The sequence below is a fragment of the Salvia miltiorrhiza genome, chromosome 1, assembly GCF_028751815.1.
Source record: "Salvia miltiorrhiza cultivar Shanhuang (shh) chromosome 1, IMPLAD_Smil_shh, whole genome shotgun sequence".
Classification (NCBI taxonomy): Eukaryota; Viridiplantae; Streptophyta; class Magnoliopsida; order Lamiales; family Lamiaceae; genus Salvia; species Salvia miltiorrhiza.
This window is the reverse complement of record NC_080387.1, coordinates 72,589,366-72,605,977: the sequence shown is the minus strand read 5'-3', so window position 1 is coordinate 72,605,977 and position 16,612 is coordinate 72,589,366. Positions and strand designations below refer to the sequence as shown.

The following is a 16,612-nucleotide window of genomic DNA, read 5'->3' as shown; positions in this document are numbered from 1 at the left end:
AATTGAAATTTGAATTGTTGTTCGCCTCATACTCCGTAAAAGATGTCTCACTTTCATCGTGGGTTCCAAATAATTCATACAATTTCTCACTAACGTATTCCTTAATATGGTTGGCCATTGATGTTGCTCGATTTTGTTTGCAAAATTATGTTGCTCGATTTTTTTGAATAACTATGTTGCTTGGTTTTTGGTGTATGCAGCTATAATCTTATAGTAAGGATTTGGAAAAAAAAATGACGCCACTTTTGCAAGGAAATTAATTGTTAGATGTTTTGAAGATTTTTAAGAATATTTTATTTTCTATAGTTTAGAAAAATTGATGCACTTATTTGGGTAAATTAAGATCCGGTTTTATTTCTAGAGAATGACTTTTTTTTTTTTTTTTTTACAGAGGAAATGTATAAGGAATATTATTAAAGTAACAAGTAACAGCTTATAATTCATTGTGCGGCTGCGCAACTGTGAAGAAATTCGGGTATGTGAGGTCGGCAATGGCGGGTCGGCAGATTTAATTTCTCAAAAGATATGCGCTAATTTGATAGAAGCTTAAATGAATTTATATATATTTCCTAAAATTTACAATGTATAAATGGAATGGAATTATACAATGTTATCACTTCCAAAAATATATAATAAGGGCAAATTAGTAATCACATAATTTAATTAATAAAAAACCGGTTTTTTAAAAAAACCGGTCCGGTCCGGTTCAAAATTGGAGGGTATTATGTATATACATATTATGTACGAAAATCTTTTCCCTTCGATATAATAGTCTTCTAGCATGACATCTTCTAATGTATTTCTAGAAAATTGACATGTAACACATTTAAGGGTTTAGGATTTAGTGTTTATATAGAGAATGTATACACTCGAATAATACACATTTTCTAAAAAAATAAATTAAATTTTGAGCAACTCAAGAGTGCATTTAAAAAAATCAAATTAAAATTTTGTCTTCAAACACACAGTACTTCATTTTTTTTTTGCTCACAACATTTACAGTAAATGAATGTTGATTCAAACACACGAGACTTCATTTTTTTTCGTTTTGCTCACAACATTTACAGTAAATGAATGTTGAGGTAGAAGTCGAAACTATCAATTGTTAAAATAAAAGTATTTTTTAAATCAACGTAGCTTAATACTAGTTAGATTACACTACACTAACATAAAAAATGTATTAACGATCCAACTTTGCACATGATGAACATTTTCAACGAATAAATGTTGAGGTAGAAGTCGGAACTATCAAGGTGGCTGAAACGGAAGTATTCTTAAACCAACATGGCTTGTCGTTAGGTAGATTACACTACAAGAAAAGTTTGGCTTAAGCCTATAAAATTATGATCTAAACATGAAAACTTTAACTTCAAAAATACCTCATTTATCACTAGCGCACGTCCCAAACTTTCAACATAACTGATAAATATTATGGAAGTCTTTTTCAATCCACTTAATTAATTATGAGTAAACAAATTAGTGGATCAAATTATCAAATAAATGGAATAAAGGTTTGATATCCCACATCGATCTAGAATGTGAGCAACGTAGAGGGAGCAACGTGTAAAAATAGGAGGAAGTAGAAAGTGATCCATACTTACCTGGACGGGTTCAATGGGTGATCTAAAAGGCCCATGGGCTAGGTTGGTGATCTCCATTGCACTTTGGAGAGGCACCCGCTTAAGGTCGGTCCAAGTGATCGAGCCTACGTCATAATTTGTGATAGTGGGGGCCTGCGTTCGCGCGGCCCCTTTACAATTCTAGATTAAATTTATAAAAATCTAATCGAACCCTTTGCAATTCTAGATTAAATTTATAAAAATTTAATTTTGATATTCGGTATTTAAGTATAATAACAAAATTTAGTATATAGTATTTGAGTAAACAATTATGTGTGTTTATAACTTATATTCCTCCGTCTCACCTATCTTAATCGTTTTTCACTTTTTCACCTACATACTAAACACTACTTTCTTAATTTTCGTGCCCAAAAAAGATCTCAAGATAACCGGGACGAATGGAGTAGTAATAACCCTATAAATTTATATATCTAATTTTAATATGAGTGCTTATATACATTGCTTGATGCAAATATATTTAAAAAGTTCAAAAAAACAAACAAAATAAAGAAATGCTACTGACATATACTATAAGACCAATTAATTGTTGAAATAACACAATGTTTAACATAAAAATGTAATTTCAGTTTTGCTATTTTGGACAAGATGCGCCATAAATATAAAGATAAATATTACTTTAAATTTCAAATTAAATTCGCACTATCAAATTATATCTTGCACTGTCGAAAATAATTTTTTAAACCTTGAATTATCAATTTTGTATCACTTGTGCCCTTCATCCATTTTTCACCCTTTTGAATTTTTAATTAGTAAGGCACGTGATGACGTTGTTTTAACTTTTATATAATGGAGGTTAGAAAAGAATAATTTTAAATACATCGTAGTATTCGGCGAGCCACGTCTAATTTTCGGTGCTAACAAAACTGACGAATGATATAATTGATACAAAATTGATAGTTCAAGACTTAAAAAAATATTTGTGATAGTTCATAATATAATTGATAGGGCAAAAATAATTTGAGGTATAAAATCATATTTATCCCAGATATAACTATACTTGTATTTTGAAACAGAAAACATAACCAGTTTCTCATTCGGATGAGATTGATTGTGTCTATATATGTGACAAAAGTGTGTATGAAAACACATTAGGAATTGAGTAGCTTGAATATTATGAGCAAAAGAAGAGCTATAATTCAATGAATTAATACATCATTCTATTTCTATATATCTAGTTAAGTTAATATCCCACATCGGATGAAAAACCTAACTATGGAGAAACAACACATTCAAAATCTCTCTAATTTGCAACTTTTGAGCTAAGCAGCTGTGTAGTGAGCACAAAGCGAACTATTCTTTCGCCTTTTACTAAAGAATACCGTGTGTTCACTATAATTAAGCAGCATACTCTTATTTTTTGAGGGAATTTCTGATAATTGGAAATTCCCAACAAATTAGTTAAGATTTTTGGTTACAACCGATTGTATATATAATATTGTTAGTATTACAAAAGTGGGAACTGTATTAAATTTTGCTTAATATATCACTAATTAAAACATTACATATTTCGTTTCCTTTGTAAAAAGTTCGTGTATTTTTTGGCTATAATCCCAAAAAAAATAGTGAAAAAGTATTCTAATTAATATTCAGAATGATGAAAATGCGAAAAGTAAATGAGATATTTATAAGTGGTGTGACAGTCCCAAAAAAAGACACGAAGTTATTTTGTAGACGGAGGTAGTATTAAAAATTGATACTATATGTAATAGATAAAGAGATAATGAGACACTTTCAGTTTAAATAGTGAAAAAAAAGAACAAGTTTTTAAATTTTTGTGTCAATTAATACTTATTCATTCAAATTCCTAATGCAAAAACTTAGTAAAACATGTACAAAATGTTTTAATAATGACAATTAAATTGTATTGTGAATAGAAAAAAAAAATCCACTATATGATAGAATATTTTTAGAAATAAAAAGGGATTAATTTTGAACGTCCCAAAATAAAAAAATAGATTATATTTTACGGACAGAAAATGTATAATTATTTTTTATTATTTTATTTTATATTTATCATTAATAGTTGATTGATAAATTCAAAATACCTAGCAAGGGGAGACAACTCAGAAAAGGGAAAGAAAGAAAAAGAAAGTCTCGAAATTTCTATAGTCTTCTACCAGAACAAATGAAAAATCCAGAAATCCACTATTTTCTGCCAAATATTGATATAAATACCCGATCAATCACAAATTCACTCCAACACACCATTTCATAGCAATTCGCTCGCATCAAATTCGTTCCAATCAATCAACAATCACTCACAAAATCTTGCTAGGTTGCAAAACAATGTCGCTTATTCCCAGCTTTTTCGGCCGCCGGAGCTCCGATCCATTCTCCCTGGATCTGTGGGACCCTTTCCGCGACTCCGGCAACGAGACGTCGCAGTTCGCGGCGACGCGCGTGGACTGGAAGGAGACGGCGGAGGCGCACGTGTTCAAGGCGGACGTGCCCGGCCTGAAGAAGGAGGAGGTGAAGGTGGAGGTGGAGGAAGGGAACGTGCTGCAGATAAGCGGCGAGCGCAGCCGCGACAAGGAGGAGAAGAGCGACACGTGGCACCGCGTCGAGCGGAGCTCCGGCAAGTTCCTCCGCCGCTTCCGCCTGCCGGAGAACGCCAAGGTGGATCAGGTGAAGGCGAGTATGGAGAACGGGGTGCTCACCGTCACGGTGCCAAAGGCGGAGGTGAAGAAGCCGGAGGCGAAGGCAATCGAGATTTCCGGCTGAGAGACGGCGGCGACGGCGGCGGAGTCTTTCTGTTTATGAATTATGAGGGTGATTAAATAATGTGTGCTTGTGTGTAATATACGAATAATAAATTTTAATAGCGTGTTTAAAGATGTTACTATGTTTTTCATTTTGTTTTTAAATGTGATACTTTTTAACTCGAACGGAATTATTCTTCTTGTTATTTTGGTTGTTTAAATATGTTTTGTATCTGATGTAACACATGAGTCATGAAGTGAGCTGAAATAAGTATTCTCTGATTGCATATGCTTTGTTTTGGTTGGATGTTTTTAATTTAATTTTCTTTTTCTCTTAGATAGTTCTATGTTATGATAATGAATAACATTGCAACGCATCAATTGTTAGAACGTGCTACACTTGTTGATTACTATTATTTGCAGGCGCGGATCTAGAAATTTCTTATTGTGGGCACAAAATGTAAGCATATTATAAATATAAAATACGTTAAAAAAATATACGAGTTTTCATTTACTGAAATATTTGCATGATCGGCTATCAAAAATCTCTTTCTCAATATATACAATCAAACTAGTATTCATCCATTTAACTCTCATCCGACCGCATAAACGGTTAGGGGTGTAAGTGAGTCGAGCTAGCTCGCGAGCTACTCGGGATCGACTCGAAAATTACTCGAAATCGACTCGGTATAAGTCGAGTCGAGCTACTCGACTAGGTATCGAGCCCGAGTTCGAGTTTCACCATACTCGACTCGTTAGGCTCGCGAGCCTAATCGAGCTTTCAAATAAATTACGATTTTATCCCTATATTATAGCTTAATTACTAATATAGCTCATAATATATACATTTGTTGAAGCATGTATGAGACGAGCTTAAACGAGCTCGGGCTCACCGAGCCTAAACGAGCTCGAGTTCGATTAAGATTCAATAATCGAGTCGAACCGAGTCGAGCTCGAGCTCATCGAATATGCAATCGAGTCGAGCTCGAGCTCAAAAATCTCAAACTCGAGCGAGTCGAGCTCGAGCTCGAGCTTGATACATATAGACCGAGCTCGAGCTCGAGTATGTCAATACTCGACTCGACTCGGCTCATTTACACCCCTATAAACGGTTCTTTATGATATTCATTGTAGAAAATACATTTTCAAACTAAGTATATATTTATTAGTGATTGAAGACTTAAAAATTTACTTATTTATTATATATACTTTAATTAAATATATATAATTAGTAAAAGCAAATAAAAAAAATATGGGGGCACGTGCCCCCACAGTGGGAAATGTAGATCCGTCTATGATTATTTGGAGCAGAAATGAAGGAGAATGAAATTGGAATAGAAATCAAATATTTGGAGTTTAAAATATATAAATCAAACTCGTATAATGGACTTCTGATAAATAATTAACAGGAAGTGAACGAGCATGAAAATTAAAAAAGAGAATATTTTTTTATTTTTTAAAAATTGTTACACTCAAAATAATATAAATACATATATAATGATTTTATGGGTGTATTATGTGGATATTATATGATCTAAAGATTTTCCTACATATATTCGGGATTGATAGAATTTATTCTTAAAGCTTCATGTTCATGCGTAATTTTAACTTTCGGCAGAAAAAAGAATCATGTCCCAGTGATCAGGTATATCTTATAATATAACCCAGTGATCTAAAATACCAAAAATTGATTTCGAGGTTGGATTAATTATAGGTATGTGAACGAACCGAATATTAATAGGCTCAAGCCCGGTTCATTTAAAATATTCGAGTATTTGAGCTTGATTCGAGCTTTAGCTTTGTTGATATAGTTCGCTCATCACCCACTTACCGATATCTATTCGTATGATATTCGATAATGTTGAATTCCAACATATGCTCGAGCTCGACTCGTTAGATCTTCGTATATTGTATACATGATGTTCGAGCATGAACTCGTTAAAAAATTCTGAAATTTTTGATAAATATTCAAAATGTGCTATCATCTTAATTAGTATGTTACTCAAGTTCGAGCTCGACTCATTTAAAAAGACTTCCGTTTAAGCACATAAATAATTCCGACTTCTACCTTAACATTTAGTCGTCGAAAATATTATCGTATACTGAAGAAAATGAAAATCCATATATTTCGAGTTAGAATTCTAAATTCAGGTGTAAAATAAAAAAGGGTTGGAATTAAATCTACCCACATCTATAAAACATCTTACAAAACTACCCACTTTGAAAGTCAAAACCGAAAAGTACACTTGATGGTGATGGGTTGCTTGGTTTTTTGTAAAAGTTCTTACACTTTTCTTACACAAGTACAATTGTGTAAGAAAATGTGTAAGATAGGTAGTTAAAAATGCACAAAACCAGATAAATGTGCAATTATTGTAAGATGATTGACGTATAATGCCCTAAGTTTGAAAATAATGAAGGTAAGTTTGTGTATAATAAAACAGTAATACGAGGATGACAAAAATTGTACTTTAAGTATATTTGGAAACAAAAAAAAAATTATGAACCTAATGTATACATTATCCGCCAGTAAAACATAGCCGCTAGCATTAGCCGCCGGGTTTAAAAACATAGTGTATACCATCGACGACTCCGTTGTATCTCACATATATGTATCTCACGAATTCCATCTATAAAACCACATAAAATACAGTATTAAAATACGTTTAAAAAGTTCAAAACATCACAATAAGCTCGAAAAATGAAGTATCCGCCAGTAAATCATTATCCGACACCAGTAGCCGCTGACCTTGTAGGGTCGGCGGCTATTATCGTTTTCTAATGATATTCTGGCGGATACTTTATTTTTTGGGTTCAAAACATTCAATTATATTAGAAAAAAGTTTAATATTTCCCTAACATGCTTTTAAATTTCAGATAATAAAGAAATTCATTAAAATAACGTAAAACATGCTCTCAACGTTAAAAACAACGTACGATTAAACATGCAAACTATAATTTATACAAACAATACAGGAGAATCACCTTTTCGGGCTGAAATTCAACACAAATTGCCTCCTCTCGCACAAAACCACTCAAATCTTTAGGGTATGCCTGAATTTATGAAATTCAAGGTGAGTATTTCAATTTGTGTTTTGGTCATTCACAAATGCAGCCTTATAAGGACTAAACTTGATTCCTTACAAAAAGTTCACGTGAAGTGCAGTGTTCATTCAATACGGCTTCAATCTATTATTGCATGTCACCTCACGCATGCATAAAATTAGCATTAATGCCCCACTACAACCAAATTTTTTGCAGAGTCACCTTCTCAGTATGTACTTTTAATTTTTTACTAAAAAATTAAAAGTAAAAAATCGCAACAAATACAAAAGGGGAATGCGTATGTTATATTTAAACATTCATAACAAGCTGAAAAATTAAAAATTATACATAATTTGACATAAAATATTATTTTCTGCCTAACAGACCAAGTATCCGCCAGAAAATCGTACAAAAAGCCCAGTAGCCGCCATATATTTTTTGTTAGCGGCTACTGATAAATCAAATAATTTAATGGCGGATACTTTACTTTTTGGCTATATAATATTATTTCATTACCGAATATATGAATTTCCAAATAATTGGTATATAATTTCTTATTATTTTATGTGCAAGTCTATTATTTTTTGTGTAGTCAAATCATGCATAAAGTGAGTGTTATTACCCCCACTATAATCCAAATTTTGGCAGATTCACTATCTCTCATATTTCCCATCCATGTGTACTTCTTGTACTGTATATATTTCACTATCTCTCATATTTCCCCTTGTAAAATTAAATAAAAATCTAAAAATAACGGTGCATATGTAACAATAAAAAATCACGAAGGATAAAAATTCACAATCATGCTAATTATGAACAAAGTATTTTTTTTTGAAGCGAATAACACAAGTATCCGCCAGTAATTAGTAGCCGTTGAATAGTAGCCGCCGGTCACAAACTTCAGCGGCTACTTGGGCCGGCTACGAATTACTGGCGGATACATAGTTTAATGGTTTCAAAAAAAAAAAATCTTAAGAATTGACATATTCGTGATTTTTTTGGCCTTCGTATTAATGTTTGTAACACACAAACGTCCCCTAATTTATTCAAAATTTGCAAATCTATTTAATCTTATAATGCATGAAAGTGACGTTTTCTCACATTTTGTACCAATTTTAACTGTTTTCTTACACAACTCTTACACAATTTCCATCATCATCAACTTTTACACAAAAAACCAAGCAACCCATCACCATCAAACTTGCTTTTCGGTCTTTGACTTTGAAAGTGGGTAGTTTTGCAAGACATATTATTGAAGTGGGTAGTTTTGCAAGACATATTATTGAAGTGGGTAGATTCCCCTATTAACACAATAAAAAATATATGAAATTTTGTATATTTAGACACTATTATATATATTCACAATGGATTTTTTTTACTCAAAACCTATAAAAAAGTTAATAGGATATACACATAAAACGTTCGACCTAATTTATCACTAATGTTGGTCCCAAACTTTCAACATAAATGATAAATATAAGGAGTCTTCTTCAATCCACTTAATTAATCATGTATAAAGAAATCATTGGATCAAATCATCAAATAAATGGAAGAAATGTTTGATATCCCACATCGATCTAGAATGTGACTAACATAGAGGTAGCAACGTCCTAAAATAGGAGGAAGTAGAAAGAGATCCTTACTTACCTGGACGGGCTCAATGGGTGATCCAAAAGGCTCATGGGCTAAGTTGGTGATCTCCATTGCACTTTGGAGAGGTGCCTGCTTAAGGTCGGCTCAAGTAGTCGAGCTTACGTCATAATTTGTGGTAGTGGGGGCCTGCGTTCGCGCGGCCCCTTCACAATTCTATATTAATTTAAAAAAAAATCTTTAGTATTTAATTTGAGTAAAAAATTATGCTTGTTTGTAACTTATAGTGTTATTAATCATATAAATCTAGTATTTTTTTAGAATTAAAAGAGGTATTTATTATATCTATTATATAATCAAATAAGTAACTCGTATGCATTGGGATCTCTACACCACACAAAAGTGGAAAAATAACCGCACAAAGGCGGAACCACTATCCACACTAAAGTGAGAAAAATACCCACACAAAAATGAAAAAACTACACCGCACGCAGACGAAATTGAACTCAAGACAGATAAAGAATAGTGGGAAAACTACCCACACAAAAATGAAAAAACAACACCGTACGCACATACAAAGAAGAGTCTTAATCGTGGAAATAACACAATGTATTTCAATTTGTTATTTTGGCCAAGTTGTGCCATATGCTTGTACTTTGACACATAGAAATCTTCTTAATAGTAGAAATAACACTATATAATTTCAATTTGTTATTTTGGCCAAGTTGTGCCATATGCTTGTACTTAATTTGACACATAGAAAACACAAAGAGTTTCTCATTTGGATTGAATTGATTTTTTTTTTGAAAAGTGTACATGAAAACACATTATAAATTTTTTGAAGGGAAAAACACATTATGAATTGAGTAGCTTGAATAGTGTGAGCAAGAAGCAAGTTATATCATATCATCCCACATCGGATGAAAAACCAAACTAGATGGAGAAGCAACTTCTTCAAAATCTCTCTAATCTGCAGCATTTGATTCAAGCAGCTGTGTAGTGAACACAAAGCGAACTATTCTTTCGCCTTTTACTAAAGAATACCGTGTGTACGCTGCAATCAAGCAGCATACTCTTATTTTTTGAGGGAATTTCTACTTATTAGAAATTCCCAACAATTTAGTCAATATTTATATTGTTTCAAATGATTTGATTTATAGCATTGTTATATATCACTAAATTATACATCCCCTCTGTATCGAAATAAAAACATATTTTGAATTTAATTTTATAATATAAGATATTCTCTTTAACCAAGATTAATCATCTTTCTTCTTATTAAATTTCTCACTTTCTAATTTCCTCATTAATACTCTAATTACTTATGAAAAATTATTTAAATTGATGAAGTATGGAATTAAAACTCTAATTACTATAATTAGTATTAAAAATTGTTCAAATTGATACAATATGGAATATAGATAAATAGATACCTTAAGGTTGCGTTCTCTTTGGTTGTAAATTTATCATGAGAAAAAGAAGGATAAATAAAATTTCACCCTTTAAATACTTCCTTTATTTTTCAACATTTCCTACTTGACCCTTACTCATTCCTCATTTACACTACAAAGGAGGGATAATATTATTTTTATTTGGTGTGATAATATTATCCCTCATTTGTAGTGTAAATGAGGAATGAGTAAGAGTCAAGTAGGAAATGTGGGAAAAGAAATGAAGTATTTAAAGGGTGAAATTTTATTTATCCTTTATTTTTCCATGATAAATTTACAACCAAAGAGAACGCACCCTAAGTTTAAAATGTGAAGAAAGAGAACAAGTTTTTAAAATTTTTGTTTGTGTCCGGAATTTCACTCAAATACTCTGCAGTCATCAAATTTTACATCAATTACTATCGCAAACGATACAAGGGCATATTTGTCTATTTACCCTTCTTTTGGGTAATTTCTATACATAAAATTAAAATGGGTATTTTAGTTTATTGTTAACCAAGTACTTTTTATGTATTAAACATTATTATCATATAACGGATCTGAAATTATATTTATTACAAAAAAAAATTACTCAGATATAGGCTACTTATATTTTTACATTGCAAATTAATTCTATAAAATTAATTACTATGAAATCTAATTGAATTTATAACTCTAATTTATAATTATAAAATTAAACTAAAACATTAAAAATAGATAAAAAAAAAAGTCAAAAATAAAGAATTCAAAATGCTTATAATGTTAACATTTGATTGGTCAATTAGCATAGTCTACAAACTTCCTCTCTGGAACACTCGGAGCAAACTCTGGAATCATTAAAAAAGAAAAAAAAAAGAAAAAAATATATTTCGAGTTAGAATTCTAAATTCAGGTGTAAAATAAAAAAATACTCCCTCCGTCCCTGAAATAAGTTCCTCTTTTTCCTTTTTGGGACGTCCCCCAAATAAGTTCCTCTTTTTTTCTTTCCTTTTTTGGACAACTACCCCACCACTAATAATAATTTATTTATTCTTACTTTTCACTTTTTCACCACTCCCAATACTAATTATAACACTTTTTCACCTTTTCACCACTCCCAATATTAATTATAACATATTTTTCTCCACTATCAATACACTTTACCATTTTTCCTTAAAACCCGTGCCGTCCCCAAAGAGGAACTTATTTTGGGGACGGAGGGAGTATATGAAAATTCGTATATTTAGACACTATTATATATATTCACAATGGATTTTTTTTTACTCAAACCTATAAAAAAGTTAATAGGATATACACATAAAACTTTTGACCTAATTTATCACTAATGTTAGTCTCAAACTTTCAACATAAATGATAAATATTAGGAGTCTTCTTCAATCCACTTAATTAATCATGTATAAAGAAATCATTGGATCAAATCATCAAATAAATGGAAGAAATGTTTGATATCCCACATCGATTTAGAATGTGACTAATCTAGAGGTAGCAATGTCCTAAAATAGGAGGAAGTAGAAAGAGATGCTTACTTACCTGGACGGGCTCAATGAGTGATCCAAAAGGCTCATGGGCTAAGTTGGCAATCTCCATTGCACTTTGGAGAGGTGCCCACTTAAGGTCGGCTCAAGTGGTCGAGCCTACGTCATAATTTGTGGTAGTGGGGGCCTGCGTTCGCGCGGCCCCTTCACAATTCTATATTAAATTTATGAGTATAAAAAAAACTTTAATATTTAATTTGAGTAAACAATTATGCTTGTTTGTAATAGTGTTAATCATATAGCCTACGTCATATATAATTTGTGGTAGTGGGGGCTTGCGTTCACGCGCCCCCTTCACAATTCTATATTAAATTTATATAAAAAAAGTTTAATATTTAATTTGAGTAAACAATTATGCTTGTTTGTAATAGTGTTAATCATATAAATCTAGTTTTTTTTAGAATTAAAAGATGTATCTATTATATGATTAAATAAGTCACTCATACGCATTGGAACCATTACCCATACAAAAGTAAAAAAAAACTACACTGCACGCAGGCGAAATTAAATCCAAGACCTCTCACAAAGAAAAGTCTTAATCGTTGAAATAACACAATGTAATTTCAATTTGTTATTTTGGACAAGTTATGCCGTATGCTTGTACTTTGACACATAGAAAACACAAAGAGTTTCTCATTTGGATTGAATTGATTTTTTTGAAAAGTGTGCATGAAAACACATTATGAATTTTTTTGAAGGGAAGAACACATTATGAATTGAGTAGCTTGAATAGTGTGAACAAGAAGAGCTATAATTCAATGAATTAATACATGAGCTGAAGCGATATCATTATCGAAAACGAGTATTCATTTCTATATATCTAGTTAGGTTATATCATATCATCCCACATCGGATGAAAAACCAAACTAGATGGAGAAGCAACTTCTTCAAAATCTCTCTAATTTGCAGCATTTGATTTAAGCAGCTGTGTAGTGAACACAAAGCGAACTATTCTTTCGCCTTTTACTAAAGAATACCGTGTGTTCGCTGCAATCAAGCAGCATACTCTTATTTTTTGAGGGAATTTCTATTTATTGGAAATTCCCAACAATTTAGTCTATATTTTTATGGTTTCAAAATAGCATTGTTATATATCACCAAATTATAGATCCCCTCTGTATCAAAATAAAAACATATTTTGAATTTTGAATTTAATTTTATAATAAGATATTCTCTTTAATCAAGATTAATCATCTTTCTTCTTTATTAAATTTCTCACTTTCTAATTTCCTCATTAAGACTCTAATTACTTATGAAAAATTATTTAAATTGATTAAGTATGGAATTAAAACTCTAATTACTATAAGTAGTATTAAAAATTGTTCAAATTGATACAATATGGAACAGATAAAGAGGCACCTTAAGTTTAAAATGTGAAGAAAGAGAACAAGTTTTTAAATTTTTGTTTGTGTCCGGAATCTCACTCAAATACTCTTTTTTTTTTTGATCAGAAAAAATAGATTTCATTCAGTAAAAGACCGGAACGGTTCTCCGGGTACCAGAGGTACCAAGAATACAGAACATAATTGAAAATACAAGGGAAAGAGCAAAAGAAATAAACTTCCACCAGACCAACTCCACAAAGTAACACCAAAATCGGACTCCCCAATCTCCAAACCTCAGCTGAAACAAAAGCAAAAGAACGTATGATGTTCTTGATTAGGATCAGCCGCTGTAACCCAATCTTTATCAATCCAAACCTCTAACAGCAACAAACCATCTTCGAAATTCTTGTTCCTGCGATGATTGATTCAATTCCGTACGCCAAACCCATAATCTCGCCTTAATCTCTGCCATCATTCTTTCTTTATTCCAACTTTCTTGATTGAATATACAATTATTTCGCATCTTCCAAATGCTCCAAATCACACACAACCAAACATCAAGAAAGAAATCCACATCATTCTTACTCCCCAAATTCACGAAAGCGTTGAAATGAGCCTTGGAATTAAAGTGAAAGACTGCTTGTTTACCTGTCCAATTTAAGATTTCTTTCCAGATTTCATCCGTTTTTTGGCAATGGAAAAAGAGATGCTCTATGGTTTCTTCTTTCAACTGGCATAGAGCGCATAAATCAGCCGGCGAATGTATCAACACTTGTCTCCTCCGCAGGTTGTCCACTGTTGCAATTCTACCTATAATAACCTTCCAAGCTGTGGCCCTGACCTTAGCTGGAGCTTTAGCTTTCCAGATCATGGACAACTCCTTTTGGACTCCGCAAACATTCGAAGAACTCCTGTTTTTAACGAATGTCTCGTAGGCTGTCTTGACAGAGAAGACACCATTTCCGGCTGCCTTCCATCTCCAAGCGTCCATTGTACCTGCATTCATCCTAATCTTGCTAACGCAACTCGTTAAAGCACAAATCTGTTCCAAATCTCTCTCCCTCAAAATCCTTTCCCATTCGAATTTCCATTCCCAAGATCCTTCAATCCATTCCCCCATGCTACTAACAACACCCTCTTTATTGGAATTGAGACGAAAAAGTCTCGGATACAAATCAGCCAGAGATTTCTCCCCCGCCCAAATGTGAGTCCAAAACCTCACCGAATTCCCATCTCCAATTACTCGCTCAAGATTTTCTCTCACCCCTTTTCCACCCTCGCCCCTACTCAGACTCACCACTTTCCTCCACCAAGCCGACTTAATCAAATTGTTTCCCTCAGCCCTGAATCCATTTCCATCCCTCTCCAATTCCCCGTGGCAAGATTTGAACACCTTCACCCACAACAAATTTTTTTCTGTCAAAAATCTCCAGATCCATTTCGCCATAAGAGCCGAGTTAAAACCACCCAAATCTTTAAAATTAAGCCCCCCAAAATCCAGACCAACACAAAGCCGCTCCCATTTAACCCAATGAATCTTCCTCTCTCCTATTCCACCCCCCCACAAAAAACTACTCAGACAAGACCGCATCTCAGCTAACACACCTTTTGGAACAAGAGAAAATGAGAGATGATATACCGGAATGGACAAAAGAACTGATCGAATCAGGGTGATTCTACCAGCAAACGAAAACTTACGTTTTTCCCAGCTCTTGATTTTTCTCTTGATATTTTCCACCACGTATTGCCATTCTGATTTCCGAGAAAGTCTTGTCCCGATCATAATTCCCAAATATTTAGTGGGTAATCCACCCACTTTACATTTGAGAATGCCCGCCAGATCTTCACTTCTGAAATCTGGTATCCCGACTCCAATGAGACAGCTCTTGTCGAAATTCACTGTTAAACCCGAAAGTAGTTCAAAAAGCTTGAGAACATACTTTAAAGCTTTGACACTATCCACCTTATTTGTTAAATACTCTGCAGTCATCAAATTTTACATCAATTACTATCGCATACGATACAAGGGCATATTTGTCCATTTACCTTCTTTTGGGTAATTTCTACATAAAATTAAAATGGGTATTTTAGTTTATTGTTAACCAAGTACTTTTTGTGTATTAAACATTATTATCATATAATGGATCTGAAATTATATTTATTACAAAAAAATAAAATTAAAAGATATTGGCTACTATATTTTTATATTGCAAATTAATTCTATAAAATTAATTACTATAAAATCTAATTGAATTTATGACTCTAATTTATAATTATAAAATTAAAACTAAAACATTAAAGAGAGATACTAAAAGTGGAAAATAAAGAATTCAAAATGCTTATAATGTTAACATTTGATTGGTCAATTAGCATAGTCTACAAACTTCCTCTCTGGAACACTCGGAGCAAACTCTGGAATCATTAAAGAAGAAAAAAAAAAAGAAAAAAAGAAAAGAAAAAGGTCTCGAATTTTCTGTAATTTTCTACCAGAACAAATAAAAAAATCCAGAAAATGCACCATTTCTGCAATATAAATACCTCTTCGTGCAACCCAATCAATCACAGAATCACTCCAAAACAATTTCATAGCAATTGCCTCGCATCAAATTCATTCCCATCAATCAGCAATCACTCACAAAATCTAGCTAGATTGCAAAACAATGTCGCTGATTCCCAGCTTTTTCGGGCGCCGGAGCTCCGATCCATTCTCCCTGGATCTGTGGGACCCTTTCCGCGACTCCGGCGACGAGACGTCGCAGTTCGCGGCGACGCGCGTGGACTGGAAGGAGACGGCGGAGGCGCACGTGTTCAAGGCGGATGTGCCCGGCCTGAAGAAGGAGGAGGTGAAGGTGGAGGTGGAGGAAGGGAACGTGCTGCAGATAAGCGGCGAGCGCAGCCGCGACAAGGAGGAGAAGAACGACACGTGGCACCGCGTCGAGCGGAGCTCCGGCAAGTTCCTCCGCCGCTTCCGCCTGCCGGAGAACGCCAAGGTCGATCAGGTGAAGGCGAGTATGGAGAACGGGGTGCTCACCGTCACGGTGCCCAAGGCGGAGGTGAAGAAGCCGGAGGTGAAGGCAATTGAGATTTCCGGCTGAGGGACGGCGGCGGCGGCGAAGCCTTTATGTTTATGAGTGTGATTTAAATAATGTGTGTTTGTGTGTAATATACGAATAATAAAATTTAAATAGTGTGTTTAATTGTTTTTAATATTTTATATTTCACGCGAACGGAATTATTTTGTTGTTATTTTGGTTGCTTGAATATGCTTTGTATCTGAAATAATATCTGATTGTATATGCTTTGTTGGAGTTTTTTATTTAAGTTTATTTTTCTCTTAGATAGTTCTAT

General features: G+C 33.2%; 2 protein-coding genes and 6 non-coding genes across 8 annotated transcripts; all 8 read left to right on the top strand.

The window, feature by feature from the left end:
* The first annotated feature begins 1,593 nt into the window (after nucleotides 1–1,593).
* Nucleotides 1,594–1,754, top strand: LOC131007337 (U1 spliceosomal RNA). The gene has a single exon (XR_009096042.1). It is a non-coding gene; the product is annotated as a U1 spliceosomal RNA (small nuclear RNA).
* A 1,150-nt stretch (nucleotides 1,755–2,904) lies between these two features.
* Nucleotides 2,905–3,025, top strand: LOC131007454 (U5 spliceosomal RNA). The gene has a single exon (XR_009096153.1). It is a non-coding gene; the product is annotated as a U5 spliceosomal RNA (small nuclear RNA).
* Nucleotides 3,026–3,663: 638 nt separating this feature from the next.
* LOC131006024 (class I heat shock protein-like) lies at nucleotides 3,664–4,628 on the top strand. The gene has a single exon (XM_057933179.1). It carries the CDS (start codon nucleotides 3,927–3,929, stop codon nucleotides 4,359–4,361), a length of 435 nt encoding a protein of 144 aa, XP_057789162.1. The 5' UTR covers nucleotides 3,664–3,926; the 3' UTR covers nucleotides 4,362–4,628.
* A 4,395-nt stretch (nucleotides 4,629–9,023) lies between these two features.
* On the top strand, nucleotides 9,024–9,184 carry LOC131007349 (U1 spliceosomal RNA). Its single transcript, XR_009096053.1, has one exon. It is a non-coding gene; the product is annotated as a U1 spliceosomal RNA (small nuclear RNA).
* A 779-nt stretch (nucleotides 9,185–9,963) lies between these two features.
* On the top strand, nucleotides 9,964–10,084 carry LOC131007456 (U5 spliceosomal RNA). The gene has a single exon (XR_009096155.1). It is a non-coding gene; the product is annotated as a U5 spliceosomal RNA (small nuclear RNA).
* Nucleotides 10,085–11,926: 1,842 nt separating this feature from the next.
* LOC131007469 (U1 spliceosomal RNA) lies at nucleotides 11,927–12,087 on the top strand. Its single transcript, XR_009096168.1, has one exon. It is a non-coding gene; the product is annotated as a U1 spliceosomal RNA (small nuclear RNA).
* Nucleotides 12,088–12,861: 774 nt separating this feature from the next.
* Nucleotides 12,862–12,982, top strand: LOC131007453 (U5 spliceosomal RNA). The gene has a single exon (XR_009096152.1). It is a non-coding gene; the product is annotated as a U5 spliceosomal RNA (small nuclear RNA).
* Nucleotides 12,983–15,603: 2,621 nt separating this feature from the next.
* Nucleotides 15,604–16,560, top strand: LOC131006023 (class I heat shock protein-like). The gene has a single exon (XM_057933177.1). The coding sequence runs from the start codon at nucleotides 15,925–15,927 to the stop codon at nucleotides 16,357–16,359; it is 435 nt and encodes a 144-aa protein (XP_057789160.1). The 5' UTR covers nucleotides 15,604–15,924; the 3' UTR covers nucleotides 16,360–16,560.
* Nucleotides 16,561–16,612: the final 52 nt, after the last annotated feature.

What these genes read in the sequence shown, in the direction of transcription:
- LOC131006024 (XM_057933179.1), top strand. Translation starts at nt 3,927, where the DNA reads ATGTCGCTTATTCCCAGCTTTTTCGGCCGCCGGAGCTCCGATCCATTC.
- LOC131006023 (XM_057933177.1), top strand. Translation starts at nt 15,925, where the DNA reads ATGTCGCTGATTCCCAGCTTTTTCGGGCGCCGGAGCTCCGATCCATTC.